Below are 14518 nucleotides of genomic sequence, written 5' to 3'. Positions count from 1 at the left end.
AAGATTCACCTATCAGAAGTGATGTGGAAATAGAGGACAAAAAAAGAGAAACTATATCTTCTAGGAATTTAACATTAAAAAGAGGGAGCCAAGAGTATAGTGTGATGATTTGATGGGTTTGCCGAATCCAAAGTAGCTTTATTAGGAAGGGGGAAGTAGTGAAACCTGAACATATGCTTTAGATAGTAGAAAAGGAGCCTACAAAAAAGAGATTAAAAATGAAAGTAAAAGAGGGAGTAAATGACAGGAATGGAAAGAAAGAGAATGAGGAGAGTGAAAAGAGAGAGAAAAAGACACTTAGAGAGAGGAAAAAGAAGGGAGAAACAGAGAGATAGAGAAAGAGAGAGGGAAGGAAAGGTCAGGATTAAAGAGTGTGGAGAAGTCACATTATCTTCTAAAGCTGTACAGAGGGGTAAATTTATAGAGATATGTAGATGGGGAATTGAGTGTTCTTCCCACCATGGCCTTGATTTTAGAAAATTAGGTAAGCTCATTTGTCTTCTGAGAGACAGGGTGGAGAATATAGTTAGAGTTTGGAAAAGAATTGGAAAGAGTCTCCATAGAAACTATGATGGGGAGTCAACCAAAAATGAGTAAGATACTGTGCCATAGGTAAGGTCCTAAGTGAGATTAAGTGAGATTTATAGTGATTTCCTGATTTTCTCTTGTAGCCTTCCATTACTGGGGAATAGGGAAAGAACATGATGCTAGGAATGACCCAGTGTTGAGGATTATCAGGAATGAACAGCAGAACAAGGGGGCAAAAGAGTTGTGGGTAAAGAATAGCTATTTTTTTGCTGAAAATGTAGTAAAAGCTAAAACATTGAAAGGAAAGCTGCCAACTCTTCTTTCTATATCAACTATAAAATGTATTTTCCCCTGAACTTTTATTTATTATGAAGCCTTAATAATTAAAAGAAAAATAATAACACAACACTGTTTAAGCCTTACATCTACATTTGAATCTAGAATCTGAATTAGTGTAAGAAAAAATGCCTTGCAAAACATGGGTATCTCACACTAGTCTGTTTCTTCATCAAGACAGTTAAACATCTTCAAGCTTTCTCAAAGTCCAAGTGATTGAACTCTGTCTAAAAGTTATTATTACTGCTTTCAGATGTTCAGACACAGACATGCAGAAAAGCCACCAGTGCATGTCTTTAGCTCTGGGGCTTCAATAAATTCCACTTGCTTTATTTTTTCCAATTATTCAGTAACCTTTTCTGAGAAACTGTGCATAATTTATTTGTTAAAAAAAAGATAATATATCCAAATGAGCTTTCACTATTTTTCATACCTTGTGTATCACAAAAGTATCGCTAAGATTTCATTGTTTGCAGGCATTTGACATTTGTAAGTTGCCACTGAAAAGTAAGAACATTTGTACTATTGTCTTCGTAAAGGAGATGATTACATTTGTTGTATCTTAGCCACTCAGTCTGTTTGATAAACTGGAACTATGCTTCCTATATTCAATGCATGTTAGATTTAGAGATATCAGGGACAGCAAAGGCCTTTAAATCCAATTGCCTCACTTTATAGATGAGAAACCAGAGGACAAGAGGTTAGATAGCTTACCCAGTGTCATGTAGCTTATAAATGTGGGAGAAAGCTTACAGGATTCAAACTTTGGTTTTCCTTAATTTATTTTCTGTCTTCAATCTTCCATGTCATTTTGCTGTCAATGTAACAGTGGTAGAAATGATGATGGTGATGATAATGATGATGATGATAACAAAATGTTCTGGGTTCTTTTGAGTAAACCTTCTGAATTTGTTTTCTTTGCAGACCACCGATGACATCCTTGTGGCTTCTGCTGAATGTCCCAGTGATGATGAGGACATTGATCCCTGTGAGCCGAGCTCAGGTGGGTTAGGTTAGTCAACTTTTTTCTTACTCTTTGATTACTTTTATTGACTTGCATGCAGCATCTCATAGAAAGATCTTGCTTCCGAGTTCTTATGAACACACCTGTAAAAAATAATAACCAATTTTTCATAGGCGGGATGGACTTAAAAAAAAAAAAAAACAACAGATCCAATTCCCAACATTTACTGAGAAATGCCAAGATTATGCATTTTGGTACTAGCTGTTGGGGACAGCACCTTGGCTTGGTGGCTTACTATTCTCATTCCATTAGCTATGAACATAATTTTTATGTATAATGTAATAATGTGCTTTCCCCTCAGGTCACTTGTGGTATAACCACATTTTTTTTGTAGAGCTAAGTAATCACATTGTATTGTGAATAAAAATTTGACCTTTCTATGATCTAAAAAAATCCCTAAAATTCCCACACAAAGAAATCAAATTAGCTTAAGTGGTATATTTTTGATCTCGGAAGTGGAAGTATTGCTGTAGAAGTAATATAAACAGCTTGTGGAGCCTTTGATATATTTATGCATGGGTAATGCAGAAATGTTTCCTTCTTTGATACTTGCCATATCACCTGACAATTTTAGTTCATTTACTTTAATAAGTTGATGCTTTATTTCCCCTTTTTATTTGTATTTATCATCCACTGTGAATGGTTAATACAGAAAGATGGTTTCCATGCTGCCCTTTCCACCATTAAGTAATGATTGTAGGATCCCTTAGGCTTAAGTATGAAGATCACAGGGATTTCTTTTGATTGATATTTTTACTGTTCTCAGGATGAGCTCAGGCTTTAAATGAGCAGTTTTGTTCCACCTTTAACAGCCTTCCTGTCTAGTCTAATAAAATGAATAAAAATGGGGGGGGGGGCAGTAACTCCAAAGCAGTTAATGGCCTCTGCATGACAACTCTGGGAACTCCAAGAGACCTGCAGGTACAAAATAGAATGGCTTGTTTATTACTGATTGACTGCCCATAGTGTTGTACATATCCACTTTAACATGGGTTTAAAAATTGCCACTCTTATCTTTCATCTTTAGCTTAAGAACCAATTGTAAAGCCTTAATTTGAGTCTTCTGTTTCCTCTGAAACATAAAGTAGTACAGACCTGCTACACAAGAGAGTTGGGAAAGGAAAGCCAACAGCATACCCCTTTATCCCATCTTCTAACCTCATTGTTCAACATTTAAGATAACTTTTCAGGGTGTTGAAGGCCAATGAGGAACATAACAGATATTAAATAAGTCAGTTCTATAGGATTGCATGAGATCCTGTTCAAGGAATGTTATTTTCTTCCTTGTCTCTTATTTCTTTTATTATGGCATCGTCTACTTTATTTCAATCAATTCACAAACCTATAGCTCCAGAATAATTTTTCTTGTTAAATCTGACTGCAATATCCAAGTGACTAAATATCTCCAATAATTTCTCCTTGCCATCTAATAATATCCAAGACCATCTCATTCCTCCTCTAATCAATACAATTTCATTTGTCCTTAAGCCTTTTTCATTTTAATTAAGAGGGTAGCTCAACCCACTTTTCTCTTGTTAAAATATACCTCTTCAATGAATAAGTATAATCATCCATGATTTTTAATGTCCAAAAGTATGATGCACATAATAAATACACTAGAGTTTAGAGGAGGGCAAAAGCAGTTAGATAGTTGATACTTTGTGGGATATAGCAGAGGTGTCATATTCCGACAGGCCACATGTGGTGCCCAAAATTCCTGAGGGTGGTCTGAATCAAATTAAAATATAATGGGGAAATATTTAACAAAATAAATAAAAACATCATACACTCAATAATGTTAATCATGTTTTTTTAAATCAATCTGTGACTCTCAGATGAGTTTGACACCATGGGGTACACTGGACAGAGGTATTTTTTAGATATGAGACAGGATTTAGTGGATAGTAATAAGGAAAGATGACTGGGGGCAGTATTGAGCATAGGGTCTAGATTAAAGCTTATTAAATTGTTGGCCACGACCCCATATGGAATCACGTAGCTGAATGTGGAGATTGTGGAGAAGTTTGGCAACAGTAAGAGATATTAAATGTTCCACCAAGTTTTGATTATTTATTTATTTATTTATTTGTTTTTTGCTGAGACAATTGGGGTTAAGTGACTTGCCCAGGGTCACATAGCTAAGAAGTGTTGTGTTTGAGGCCAGATTTGAACTAAGGTCCTCCTGACTTCAGGACTGGTGTTCTATCCACTGCACATCTAGTTGCCCCAAAGTTTTAATTTTTTATGTAAAAATAAACTAGCACATCCATCTCATTTGTGAACTTAATAAATAGCAAATTTGTAGCTTAATAAATAGTAAAATTATATTTGTACCAAAATTGTTTTAAAACATATATGAATAAATTGAAATACAAAGAACACAAGTAGTAAAGACCCAACCCAACCAATATGTAAACCCAGGGTATGATACTTCATATCTGGTATTCTTTTCCATGACCCGTAAGACTTCTAAACTAAAAAAGGTCAAAGGAAGTGGCTTCAGATATTTTTGTATTTTTTGTCTTGAGGACCAGTCTGTAGCTGAAGAAAATAGCATAATGACTACCTTGAATACCCTTGAACCAATTTCAGACACCAACCACAAGAGTCAGGAAGTTTAATTAGCTTGGCTACCCCTCACATGCCAATATGCCATGTCAATTTGGATCCATACTCACCTGAGGTCTTTAATTTAGTAAAGATATTACTGACTCAAGAATGGCCTTTAATTATGGCAGGCAAGTAAGACTAATTTTAAATGGGCAAGATCTACATGAATAGTCATGGTTCCATTCAAAAAGAAGCCTAAACAAGGAGTCAAGAGATTTGAGTTCTGGTTCTAGCTCCTCCATGAAATAACTCAGACAATAAGCTAATCATTTAACTTTCCTGGGAATTATTTTCCTCATCTAAAAAATGGGGAGATTGGCCTAAGACAAGCTCAGTACTGCTATTCTGATTTTATTCATATTTTTAGTGATTGAAATACGGATGTTGCAAGTTTGAATATCAGAATTGATTTTGATAATGCTTTTGATTGGCGTATTTCATTATCACACAAGATATTAGAGTTAAACCTAGAGGGGGCTGATAAGGTCACAAAAGAAGTGGGAAAACTGTGGTTGGCACTCAGGCTCTCTGACTCCCAGACCATTGGTTCTTTCCTTCGCCACAAGGCCATGAGCAGATAAGACTCTTTAGATGAGAAGTGATAAAAAGCAATCAAATTTGTGTGTTCATCTTCAGGTCTTTCACTTATCACAGCAGAAAATGGTCATAGTATTGTAGGAGTTTAGGTTTTGAGCTAGAAGGATACTCAGCTGTTCTCTAACCCTAATTATATCATTTTATAGAAAGGAAAGAGAAAAGAAAAAGATTGTTATTTGTCCATCTCAGGTTGATGAGAAATTATGATTATAAAAATGCCTTTCAATGAAGGAAACTCCATAATTTCCCATGTTAACCTTCCATGTCACATCAGAAAATTCTCCCTTGTATTTAACCTTTTGTAAATTCCTGTTATAATTACAAATTTGCACCATTAGATTATAGTCTAATAATAACCTATAGAAGATAACCTAGTAAATGCGTTATTGACCACACAGTAAAGCATTTGTTTATGTACTTACTGTCTTCTACAAACTTGAGACCTTTGTTTATGTACTTACTGTCTTCTACAAACTTGAGATCATGACATATTTACTTTTGTACTTTATAATTACTTTTGAATTGTTCTTTATCTAGTCTGAATCCTGAAATAATGCAAACTAAAATAAATTCCTCTTTCCCTTTGCTCACTATGGTTTAGTAAAGATTTGGTCTCTTTCTTTATGTTAGGAATGATCTTTGCTTACTGATCCTATGTCAGAACCACTTACATGTTTTTCAAACATTATTCAGACAATCTTCATTTTTTTCCTTTTTTACATGAAATAACTCCATTTATCATTTAACAATCTTCATTTAAGCATTTTTCAAGTTATCTTCATTTCTAATAATGGATCCTGGCACTAAATATTCAGGAGGATCTGAGAAATTCTTTACAATGCAAGGATTACATTTTGAACATGCCATGTTGCTTTTGTCATGACTAAAATGTAATTCTATCATTGAGCTTGTTTAGCTCATGATAAAATGGAAACTCATCAGTATCTTGTCCATTTTGACTCCAAGATTTTTTCCTCTAATATTTACACATAATGAGTTATCTGAAAGATTTTATTTGTTCCATTGTGGTCTTCTTCCCAGATATACTGATTTGAATTTATTATATTACTAAACTCATTCCTTTTATTCTCTTTGTTTCTGGTTACCCAATACCCAAACCCAGTCAAGGTTTGTCATCCAGTGAATATGTCATGGTGGTTTGTAAATTTAGGCTCATTTGAGGCTTAATCTAACAACTTTACTAAGTCTAGTTTGACTTTCCCACAATTTCATTATGTGCTATTTATTTTAGTACCTGACATTTCTTAAATTTCTTCTTCATCCTTTCTTTTATATATTGATATTTATATTAAGATGTTTTTCACTTCTATTTCTCAGAAAATTTGCTTTTCTGACCAGATCATTAGTTTTTCGTCATGTTCATCCTCCTTAATCTACACTTGATTTCCACTTCTGATAATACAAAATTTTCAATTGTGTTCTCTCTCCCCATCAATTTCTGGGTTTACTTGTTTGATTTTCCTTCAACTTATCCAATTGTTGAAAAGATCTGTTCTTATGCTTCTGATATTTCCTCAGCCTCCCACCAATTTTTCTTTCTTTATATCTTTTTCTATGGCTATGTCATCATAAAATTATAGGATGTCAGAGTTGGAAGTGACCTCAGATTTTCTCTAATTCAACCCCTATTTAAACAGGAATATCCTCTACAATGTTGTGACACCTTTGGTTTGGGGGGGATTTCATTCCTTCCTGACACAATTGATTCTATTCTGAATAGCTCTAATTGTTAGCATTATTAATTGTGTATGTTCACTTAGAAGAATATCACAAAAGTTTTAGTGTACTTTTAAACTATTAAAGCAAATCTATTAAAGCTTAAAACTACACTAAGACTTTAATTCACCTTATATATGTCTGTATGTCTACATACATATATATATGCATATGAAGCCAAAATCAAATCTAGGGAGTGTTAAGTGTCTGAGGCCAGATTTAAACTCAGGTCCTCCTGATTTTAGGGCTGGTAGTAGGGCTGAGTAGTAATACAGCATCTCATAGCGGATATCTGTAGAAGGGAGTGATCATTTCTGTTTTGGGAATTAGGGAAAGCTAAAAGTGTCATTTGAACTTGACTTGGAAGGATAGATAAGGCTTTTAAAAGACAAAGATTAGGGAGCAGCAATATGGTCAAGTAAAAGAATGGAACAAAGCATGGAAACCCACTGATGAACAAGAGGGAATAAAATCAGAGCAGGAAGTTATTGCCTCAGCTGCTTTGGTTCCACTACAATTATAAATTAGAGTTCACTGATGTAGTGGTATTAATGTGAAAAAGAGAGGTTCTGTGTTTCTGAAGATGGATTTGATGTCCCAAACATGTAGAGGAAAGGCAAGATTGACTTCAGTAGCATGGACTGAGATTGCGTTTTCCAGTGGATGGGCAGAGCCTTTAGAAGCGTTTGCTCATCTGTTCCCTCAGCATGGATATATACACTTTCCTTTCCCCCATTTCTTTCTTCTCATTATATAGCTATGTTTGAGCACTAGGAAGAAAATAATATTGGCTGCATTCTCTGATTCTTAAAACTTTAAGTTTGCATTAAATCTTATTGCAAAAGTCTCTGGTCACAATGGAACATAGACTACAGACATGAATTCAAGTTCAGATTTTATTTAGCAATACAAATCCTGCCAGGTTTTATTTCTTCGCTTCCTATTTCAAGAATTGCTTCTTGGTGAAAAGCTCAGAAAGAAGTCTGAATCTAATTAGGATCCCTAGAGTAGATGAGTTTGCAATAAGAGGTTTTTCTCTTTTCATGTAAAAAATTTTTGAAATATGATTACCCCCCCTCCCACCCCTTCTGCTCTTAAAAAGGAGGATTTTCATCATCTCTAAGGGAAGTCATTTATTTTCAAGGAACTCATATGATTCTAACCACTCCCTTTAGAAGAGTAATACTATGAACAAATTACAATTTTGGGGAAGAACAGAAGAGCTAATAGTATTTTAGGTCTCAACAAATAAAGAAAACCGTCTCCAAATGTTTTAACCTTAGCTTACTTTGGGGAAAAAAATAATGATACATACAACATTTGTACAAAAGAAAAGATATCTGTGTAGTTAAGAGAGAAAGAAAAGGGTCAGTAATTCTTATAGAAAACAGTAAGACATTTTTTAAATAAATGGAGAGCAGAATGGCGAATAAAATACCTTTTAAGGGCTAACAAGGACTATGGTGCTATATAAGGAACGTGATAATGTGTAAGGTACTCAGAAATGTTTATAGAATGAAAAATAAATTAATAAGTGGCTAATAGTAATAACAGATATAGTGCTAATAGTAGTAAGAGTAATTATAGTAAATATGGTACTTTAGGATTTGCAAAGCATCTGACATTTTATTTCATTTGATCCTCACAATGACTCAGTGAGGTAAGTGGTATTTATTATGCCCCTTTTACAGATAAGAAAAGTAAGGGTGAAACATTTCCTTCTGGTAAATGTCAGGTATTTCTGACTTCAAATTGAGCCCCACTATTTATTATGTCATTTAGCTATTTCTATTTAATGGATAAATTAAATGAGGCTACTTCATTCTCTTAATTAATATGCATTTAGGGAGTAAGTAATAGATATTCTGATGCTTTGAAGGATCAATGATTTCATCTTTCTTGATATCTCAATACTTGTTCCATTAGGACAGATTGCATCTCATCTGGGCCTTCATAGCCTGAATGATTCCTGTGGATGACCTTCCAAAAAGCCTCTATAAAATTTTTATTAAATAGACTGGAAAATGCCCTCTGGGTATTTTAGTATTTCAAGAATAACAGTGCAATGCTTGAATAGTCAAAATGTTAGGCTGTACTTACTCTCTGTATATTATTGCCCACATCCTTTTTTTGATTAGTCAATCAACAAGCACTTTTAAGATGTCTGCTATGTAATAGACACTGTGATAGTAGCTGAGACAAATTCAAGGACTGAAACAATTTCTAATCTTATGCCTCGGTTGATATATAGTACTTATATCCTCAGCGCCTAGACGATAGTAAACTTGATACATGTTATCTGGCTTGAGTTAAATTTCTTTCATGATAATTCTCATATGGAAGTTATTATGTTAATATGTTGCACCTTAGTGTGGCTCTTTCTATTGTACCTTGGGTCACCTAAATTTCCTTTCTTTTGAAATCATGTTTCTTGATATTGTTCCATATAGCTATAACAGAAGCATATTGGTATTGTACAGATTGACTCTATTGACAAACAACAACTTGGAATGGTGAAAATGTTATTTGCACATTGATAAAATGGAAATTGCCATCTGTAATATCTGTCTTATAGCTATACTCGGATGGCATAATTCCAGAGGCCTATGAAAACACATGTTATAGGCCATGCAATATGTATTCTTTATCTATTTGGTTTTTCTTTGTGGATTTTCAGGACAGTCTTGTCTGAATGGCAGTGGGATTCATTGAAGAGGCCCTATCTTAGGCAGCTGGTGGTACAATGGAAGACTCGTCTTTTTTAATTCAAATATGGCCTCTCATAGCTATATGACCTTGGCAAGTCACGTTATCTCATTTGAAAAATAGAATGGGGAAAGGAAATTCAAACCATTCCAGTATCTTTCCCCCCTACTTAATAGTATTTTATTATTTTTCCAATCACTTGTAAAGATAGTTTTCAACATTGTAATATTTTGAGCTCCATATTTTTGTCCCTCCTTTTCTTCCCCCCAAATAGTAACTAATATGATGTAGGTACAGTCATATTAAACATTTTCACATTAGTTTTGTTGTGAAAGAAGAATCAGAACAAAAAGGAAAATCCCTGAAAAAGGAAAAGAAAAGAAAAAAAAGTGAAAATAATGTGCTTCAATCTGCATTCAGACTCCATAGTTGTGGATGTGGATAGCGTTTTCCATTAGGAGTTTTTTGGAATTGTTTTGGATCATTGTATTGTTGAAAGAGCTAAGCCTATAGAGTTGATCACTGCACAGTGTTGCTGTTACTATGTACAATGTTCTGATTCTGCTCACTTCACTTAGCATCAGTTCATGTAAGAGTTTACAGATTTTTCTGAAAACTGCCTGCTTATCATTTCTTATAGCACAATAGTATTCCATTACATTCATATAGCATAACTTGTTCAGTCATTGCCCAATTGATGGCATTCCAGTGTCTTTGATAAGAAAACCCCAAATTGGGTGACTTGGACAATGATGAAATGACTGACCAACAAGAAATGGCATTCTTGAATTTGATATGTAGTGTCTTTTTCAAAGAAGCATCAGGACAACCTTGCCATCTATTAGAATTCCCTTTTTCATTTGAACTCTGTATTGGACATCTTTTACAAAAATAGCAAAAGTTTTTGGCAAGTGTATGTGCATCTTTTTTTTTTTATTATTATAACTTTTTATTGACAGAGCCCATGCCTGGGTAATTTTTTCTACAACATTATCCCTTGCATTCACTTCTGTTCCGATTTTTCCCCTCCCTCCCTTCACCTCCTCCCCCAGATGGCAAGCAGTCCTATACAAGTTAGATATGTTACAGTGTATCCTAGATACAGTATATGTGTGCAGAACCGAACAGTTCTCTTGTTATATATACATCTTTTAAATTTCTCCGTTGATATTCTTAATTAGTGGATCATGTGATATTTATTTCTTTGTTTATCAGATAGCTATATGGGATGATGAATAAAATAAAAAAAATATGACTTTGAATTCCTGCCTCAGGATATGTACTAACTCTGTGATACTTGGCAAGTCAGTTAACTTTTTGCCTCAGTTTCTTCACCTGTAAAATGAGAATAACAATGATATCTACCTCTTAAGCTTATGAGGATACAATGAGATAATAATTACAAAGTACTTTGCAAACCTTAAATCATTATATAAAGGCTAGGTATTATTATCTCTGTGGCTACATCTTTCCCACTATCTGTATGTTAAGATAATGAGCAGTAAAACACTTTAATAGAGGTGAGCTTTTAAGTCTACTTTTTGCTCTAGCAAATCAAATCTTTTTTTTTCAAATTAATAAACAATAAACAAAATGAGATATTTTATTGCTTATACTTCTCAGTAAAATATGTAGTCTGCTATAAAAATAATCTGCAAAAATCTAAATAATATTTTTCTTGAAGATATCTTTGATATGTGCATAGATCATTATTATAGAATTGAGATAGGAAGGTAGATATGTAGGTCAGCTGTCATTGAAATCTTCTTGGTTTAATAATACTGTCAATTCCTCTCCTCCTATTCTTTGAGATACTTTCCTCTATAAGACATCTTGAAAACGGATTGTTAGTACTCTGTGTAACATCCAAGATAGATTTCTTTTCTTCACATTTGAACAAATCCAGAAATTCTTCCTAACTTAATATTTTAAAGTACCATTTTTATTCCTTTATTTATAAAGTTATCAGGTATTAAAGTCTAAATATGGTAGTTTCACTATTGTTTTTAATGGAAGTAGGCTGCAATAAAATTCCTGGCAAATTTATGCAGTTTCACATCTATTTAAAGTTTATTCTTCAAGATGATTTGGATCAGTTGTGTTTCATGCCTTTTTTTTTCTTCAAAAATAAATCATGGACCTGCAATTGATGAAAACAAAATATCAGAATTAGTCTCATCAATGACAATTATCTCTTGATGCTTGTTTTTTTTTTTTTTTTAAATAGATTTCAAAATATAATAAATAAGAATGTATTTACTTTTCCTTGTAGTGGTAAAAGAGATGGGCTTGGTGCAAGATAACCATTTGTGCCATCACATGGTTTGCTTTTATATAAGCCAATTTCGGTTCTTGTATATTATCTCCATTTTGAATTGAAAATGTTCTTCCTGCCGTTTCCATGTATTTTCACTGAGAAAAGGAACAGTTTTGTTTTTGATCCTCAGCTAGGAACTACTTGAATTCAAAGTTTGTCTACGAGCACAATGAAACAGTGGCCCAAACCTGCACCACAGTGGTAAAAAGTAGAATTTTTCACACCAGATTTTTCCATGCACTCATTTCCCCTCTGACTGGCTTTTGCTATTTTGGAGGCTGTTCTACTATAAACTTCCAAATCTTTCTCTATAATGTCTATCATTATCAAGACAAAAAGAAAACCATTTTATAATTTCTTAGTATTTTGAACTTCTGAGTATTCTCAATGGTTTTAAAAACTTTTGTCTCTAATATTTTTAGTCTATAACTTGATAGATATTCATAGCCACTGCTCCCCAAATTGTCTTCTGTTGAAATCTGAACTGCTTACTTGCCTTATTTACCACCACAATCAATCTTCATCTTCTGCCTCATTTGTCTGTTTTTGCAAAAATTTTACTCTCAAAATATATTTTTACATGAATGAAGTCTGGCAGTGCTATCTACTGTAAAATGAGAGTATGATTTCACTTTCTCCAAGGCTGCCGTGGTTGGCAACACCAATTTGTTGTTTGGTTGTTTTGAACCATGTCTGATTTTTTCATGACCCCATTCTGGGATTTTCTTGGGAAAGATATTGGAGTGGTATTTCCTTCTCCATTTTTGCAGATTGGAAACTAAGACAAATGATGTTTGCCCAGTATCATAAAGCTAAGTAATGTCTGAGGTCAAATTTGAACTTAAAAAAGTTATTTTTTTTTTAAACTCCAAGCCCAGCACTATATCCACTGCATCACCTAGCTGCCCCAACACTAGTATTTCCTTCAAAGCATAGCCTTGGAATATCTGAAAAAAGCAATTCCAAGCAATAGTTAAGTAATCTTCCTTTTTTATCAACAAATAGGACTTAGTTGAACTTAGTCTCTATTTTGTCAATTGCTTTTACCAAGACTTGTGAGGTTCAATATAGTTGTAAGAACTAGTATTAGGTACCAGGGTAAAATGATTTCACTTGAGAAATTGTGTTTCCTTCTTTAAACTCTAACTCTTAACCACTTAAAACTCATGTAAGTGATAAAAGGTGAGAGAGAACGGTCTATGGAGAAAAATAGACAAATACATAATATACATTGATGTGTAATATTTAGCGGAACTGGCAAAACAGTTTTGAACATTGTCCATATGGAGATTAGCTGGGAGCAAGATAGCCTGATTCCTTCAGACATCTTCATTATAAAATCACAGGGTATATTTGTCTGTCACAATTTCTCAGTCTCTCTCTTTTCTCTGTCTCTGTCTCTCTGTCTCTATCCCTCTCTTGTTTTCTTTTGTCTTTCTCTCTTTCCCCTTTCTCCTCCTCCCCTCCTCTATCTCCCTCTTTCTGTGTGTGTCTCTCTTCCCATTTCTCTCCTTTTTCATATATAAATACAAAACAAGATTTGTGTGTGTGTATGTGTGCATGTGAGTGGATCTGCACTTTAAAAACTAACCTAAATGCTTATAATTTCCATTTCCTTTGAACAAATCATGAGCCAAACACCATTAAAATTTCAGTTTATAATATGTCTGTTCTTGCACTACATAAGGAGAAAGGTTAAGAAAACACAAGGAGGACAAAATGGCTTCTGAGATGAAACCTTCTCTTGTAGGAAGGCTTTTCCATTTATCAAAATGCAGCAAGCTATTATTCATCGTAATTCAGATGTTTGGTAATTCTATGAAGACAAATATATGAGAATGTACATTTAAATAAATTTATGCTATACTTTTAAATTTTGTTGCAAAAGGTCCTTTACATTTATTAGTATTCATCAAGCCAAATTTACTTCAATTATCCTGTGGTTCTGAGTGGTTTTCTAGTATGCTGGTTGAGGATAAAAAAATAAGAGGATTATATTGAACCAGTCCCATTAAACCCATTAAGAATAAAGACATCTATATTGAACAAGGTGCATCTTTTCATTAAATAAGTCATCAAAATCATTTTAAGGGAAATGTCATTCATTAGATCATATTTATTTGGGCCTGATTGGAAGATAATTTTGTTCTACATTTAAACTTCTTGGAGAAGAATATGTGATTATTCCAAAGTGAATTTAATTATTCTGTGACAGCCAACAAATTGATGTCAAGATGGTAGATTCAGGGTCATATCAGAAAAAAAAAATGCAATCTACAGCAATCTGTTTCCTTTAGCATTACATGAATAAATCCTAGTAACTAGTCAAGTGGTGATTGTTCTGTCTTACTAATTATTTCTAGGGGACGGGGGGCGGGGTCTACCTTTCAAAAACCAGATGATTTAGAAGGTTTAGCAGTTTTGCAATGGAAATCATTGAAGAATTCATGAAATCATCCAATATAAAGAAGTTAAGATTGAATTTGGGATATTAAAAACAAGCCAAAGCTAAGCTTTTACTAGGTACTATCCTGACTTATGTCTTCCCTACATTGCTGAGGGTACTGAAGAGAATTATAGTTTTCTTGCCAGTGGTGAGTGTTTTTGTATATTAACAATAAGACTGATAGAAGAAGGTAGTAGACACTGACAGAAGTTTTTTT

The 14518-nt window shown here is 33.8% G+C and overlaps 1 protein-coding gene across 29 annotated transcripts in view; it reads left to right on the top strand.

Moving 5' to 3' along the window:
* NRXN1 (neurexin 1) overlaps nucleotides 1–14518 on the top strand; it is a 1358646-nt gene that overhangs the window by 1321740 nt on the left and 22388 nt on the right. For 21 of the 29 annotated variants that reach the window (XM_031957194.1, XM_031957189.1, XM_031957183.1 and 18 more), the window contains one exon: nucleotides 1789–1876. In XM_031957194.1, the coding sequence (XP_031813054.1) occupies nucleotides 1789–1876 (88 nt within the window). The remainder of the gene's footprint in view (nucleotides 1–1788; nucleotides 1877–14518) is intronic. The other 8 variants (XM_031957196.1, XM_031957193.1, XM_031957187.1 and 5 more) reach the window with 1 other exon arrangement.

The sequence above is a fragment of the Sarcophilus harrisii genome, chromosome 2 (assembly GCF_902635505.1).
Source record: "Sarcophilus harrisii chromosome 2, mSarHar1.11, whole genome shotgun sequence".
Classification (NCBI taxonomy): Eukaryota; Metazoa; Chordata; class Mammalia; order Dasyuromorphia; family Dasyuridae; genus Sarcophilus; species Sarcophilus harrisii.
The sequence above is the reverse complement of the archived record's forward strand: the minus strand, read 5'-3'. Positions and strand labels throughout refer to the sequence as shown.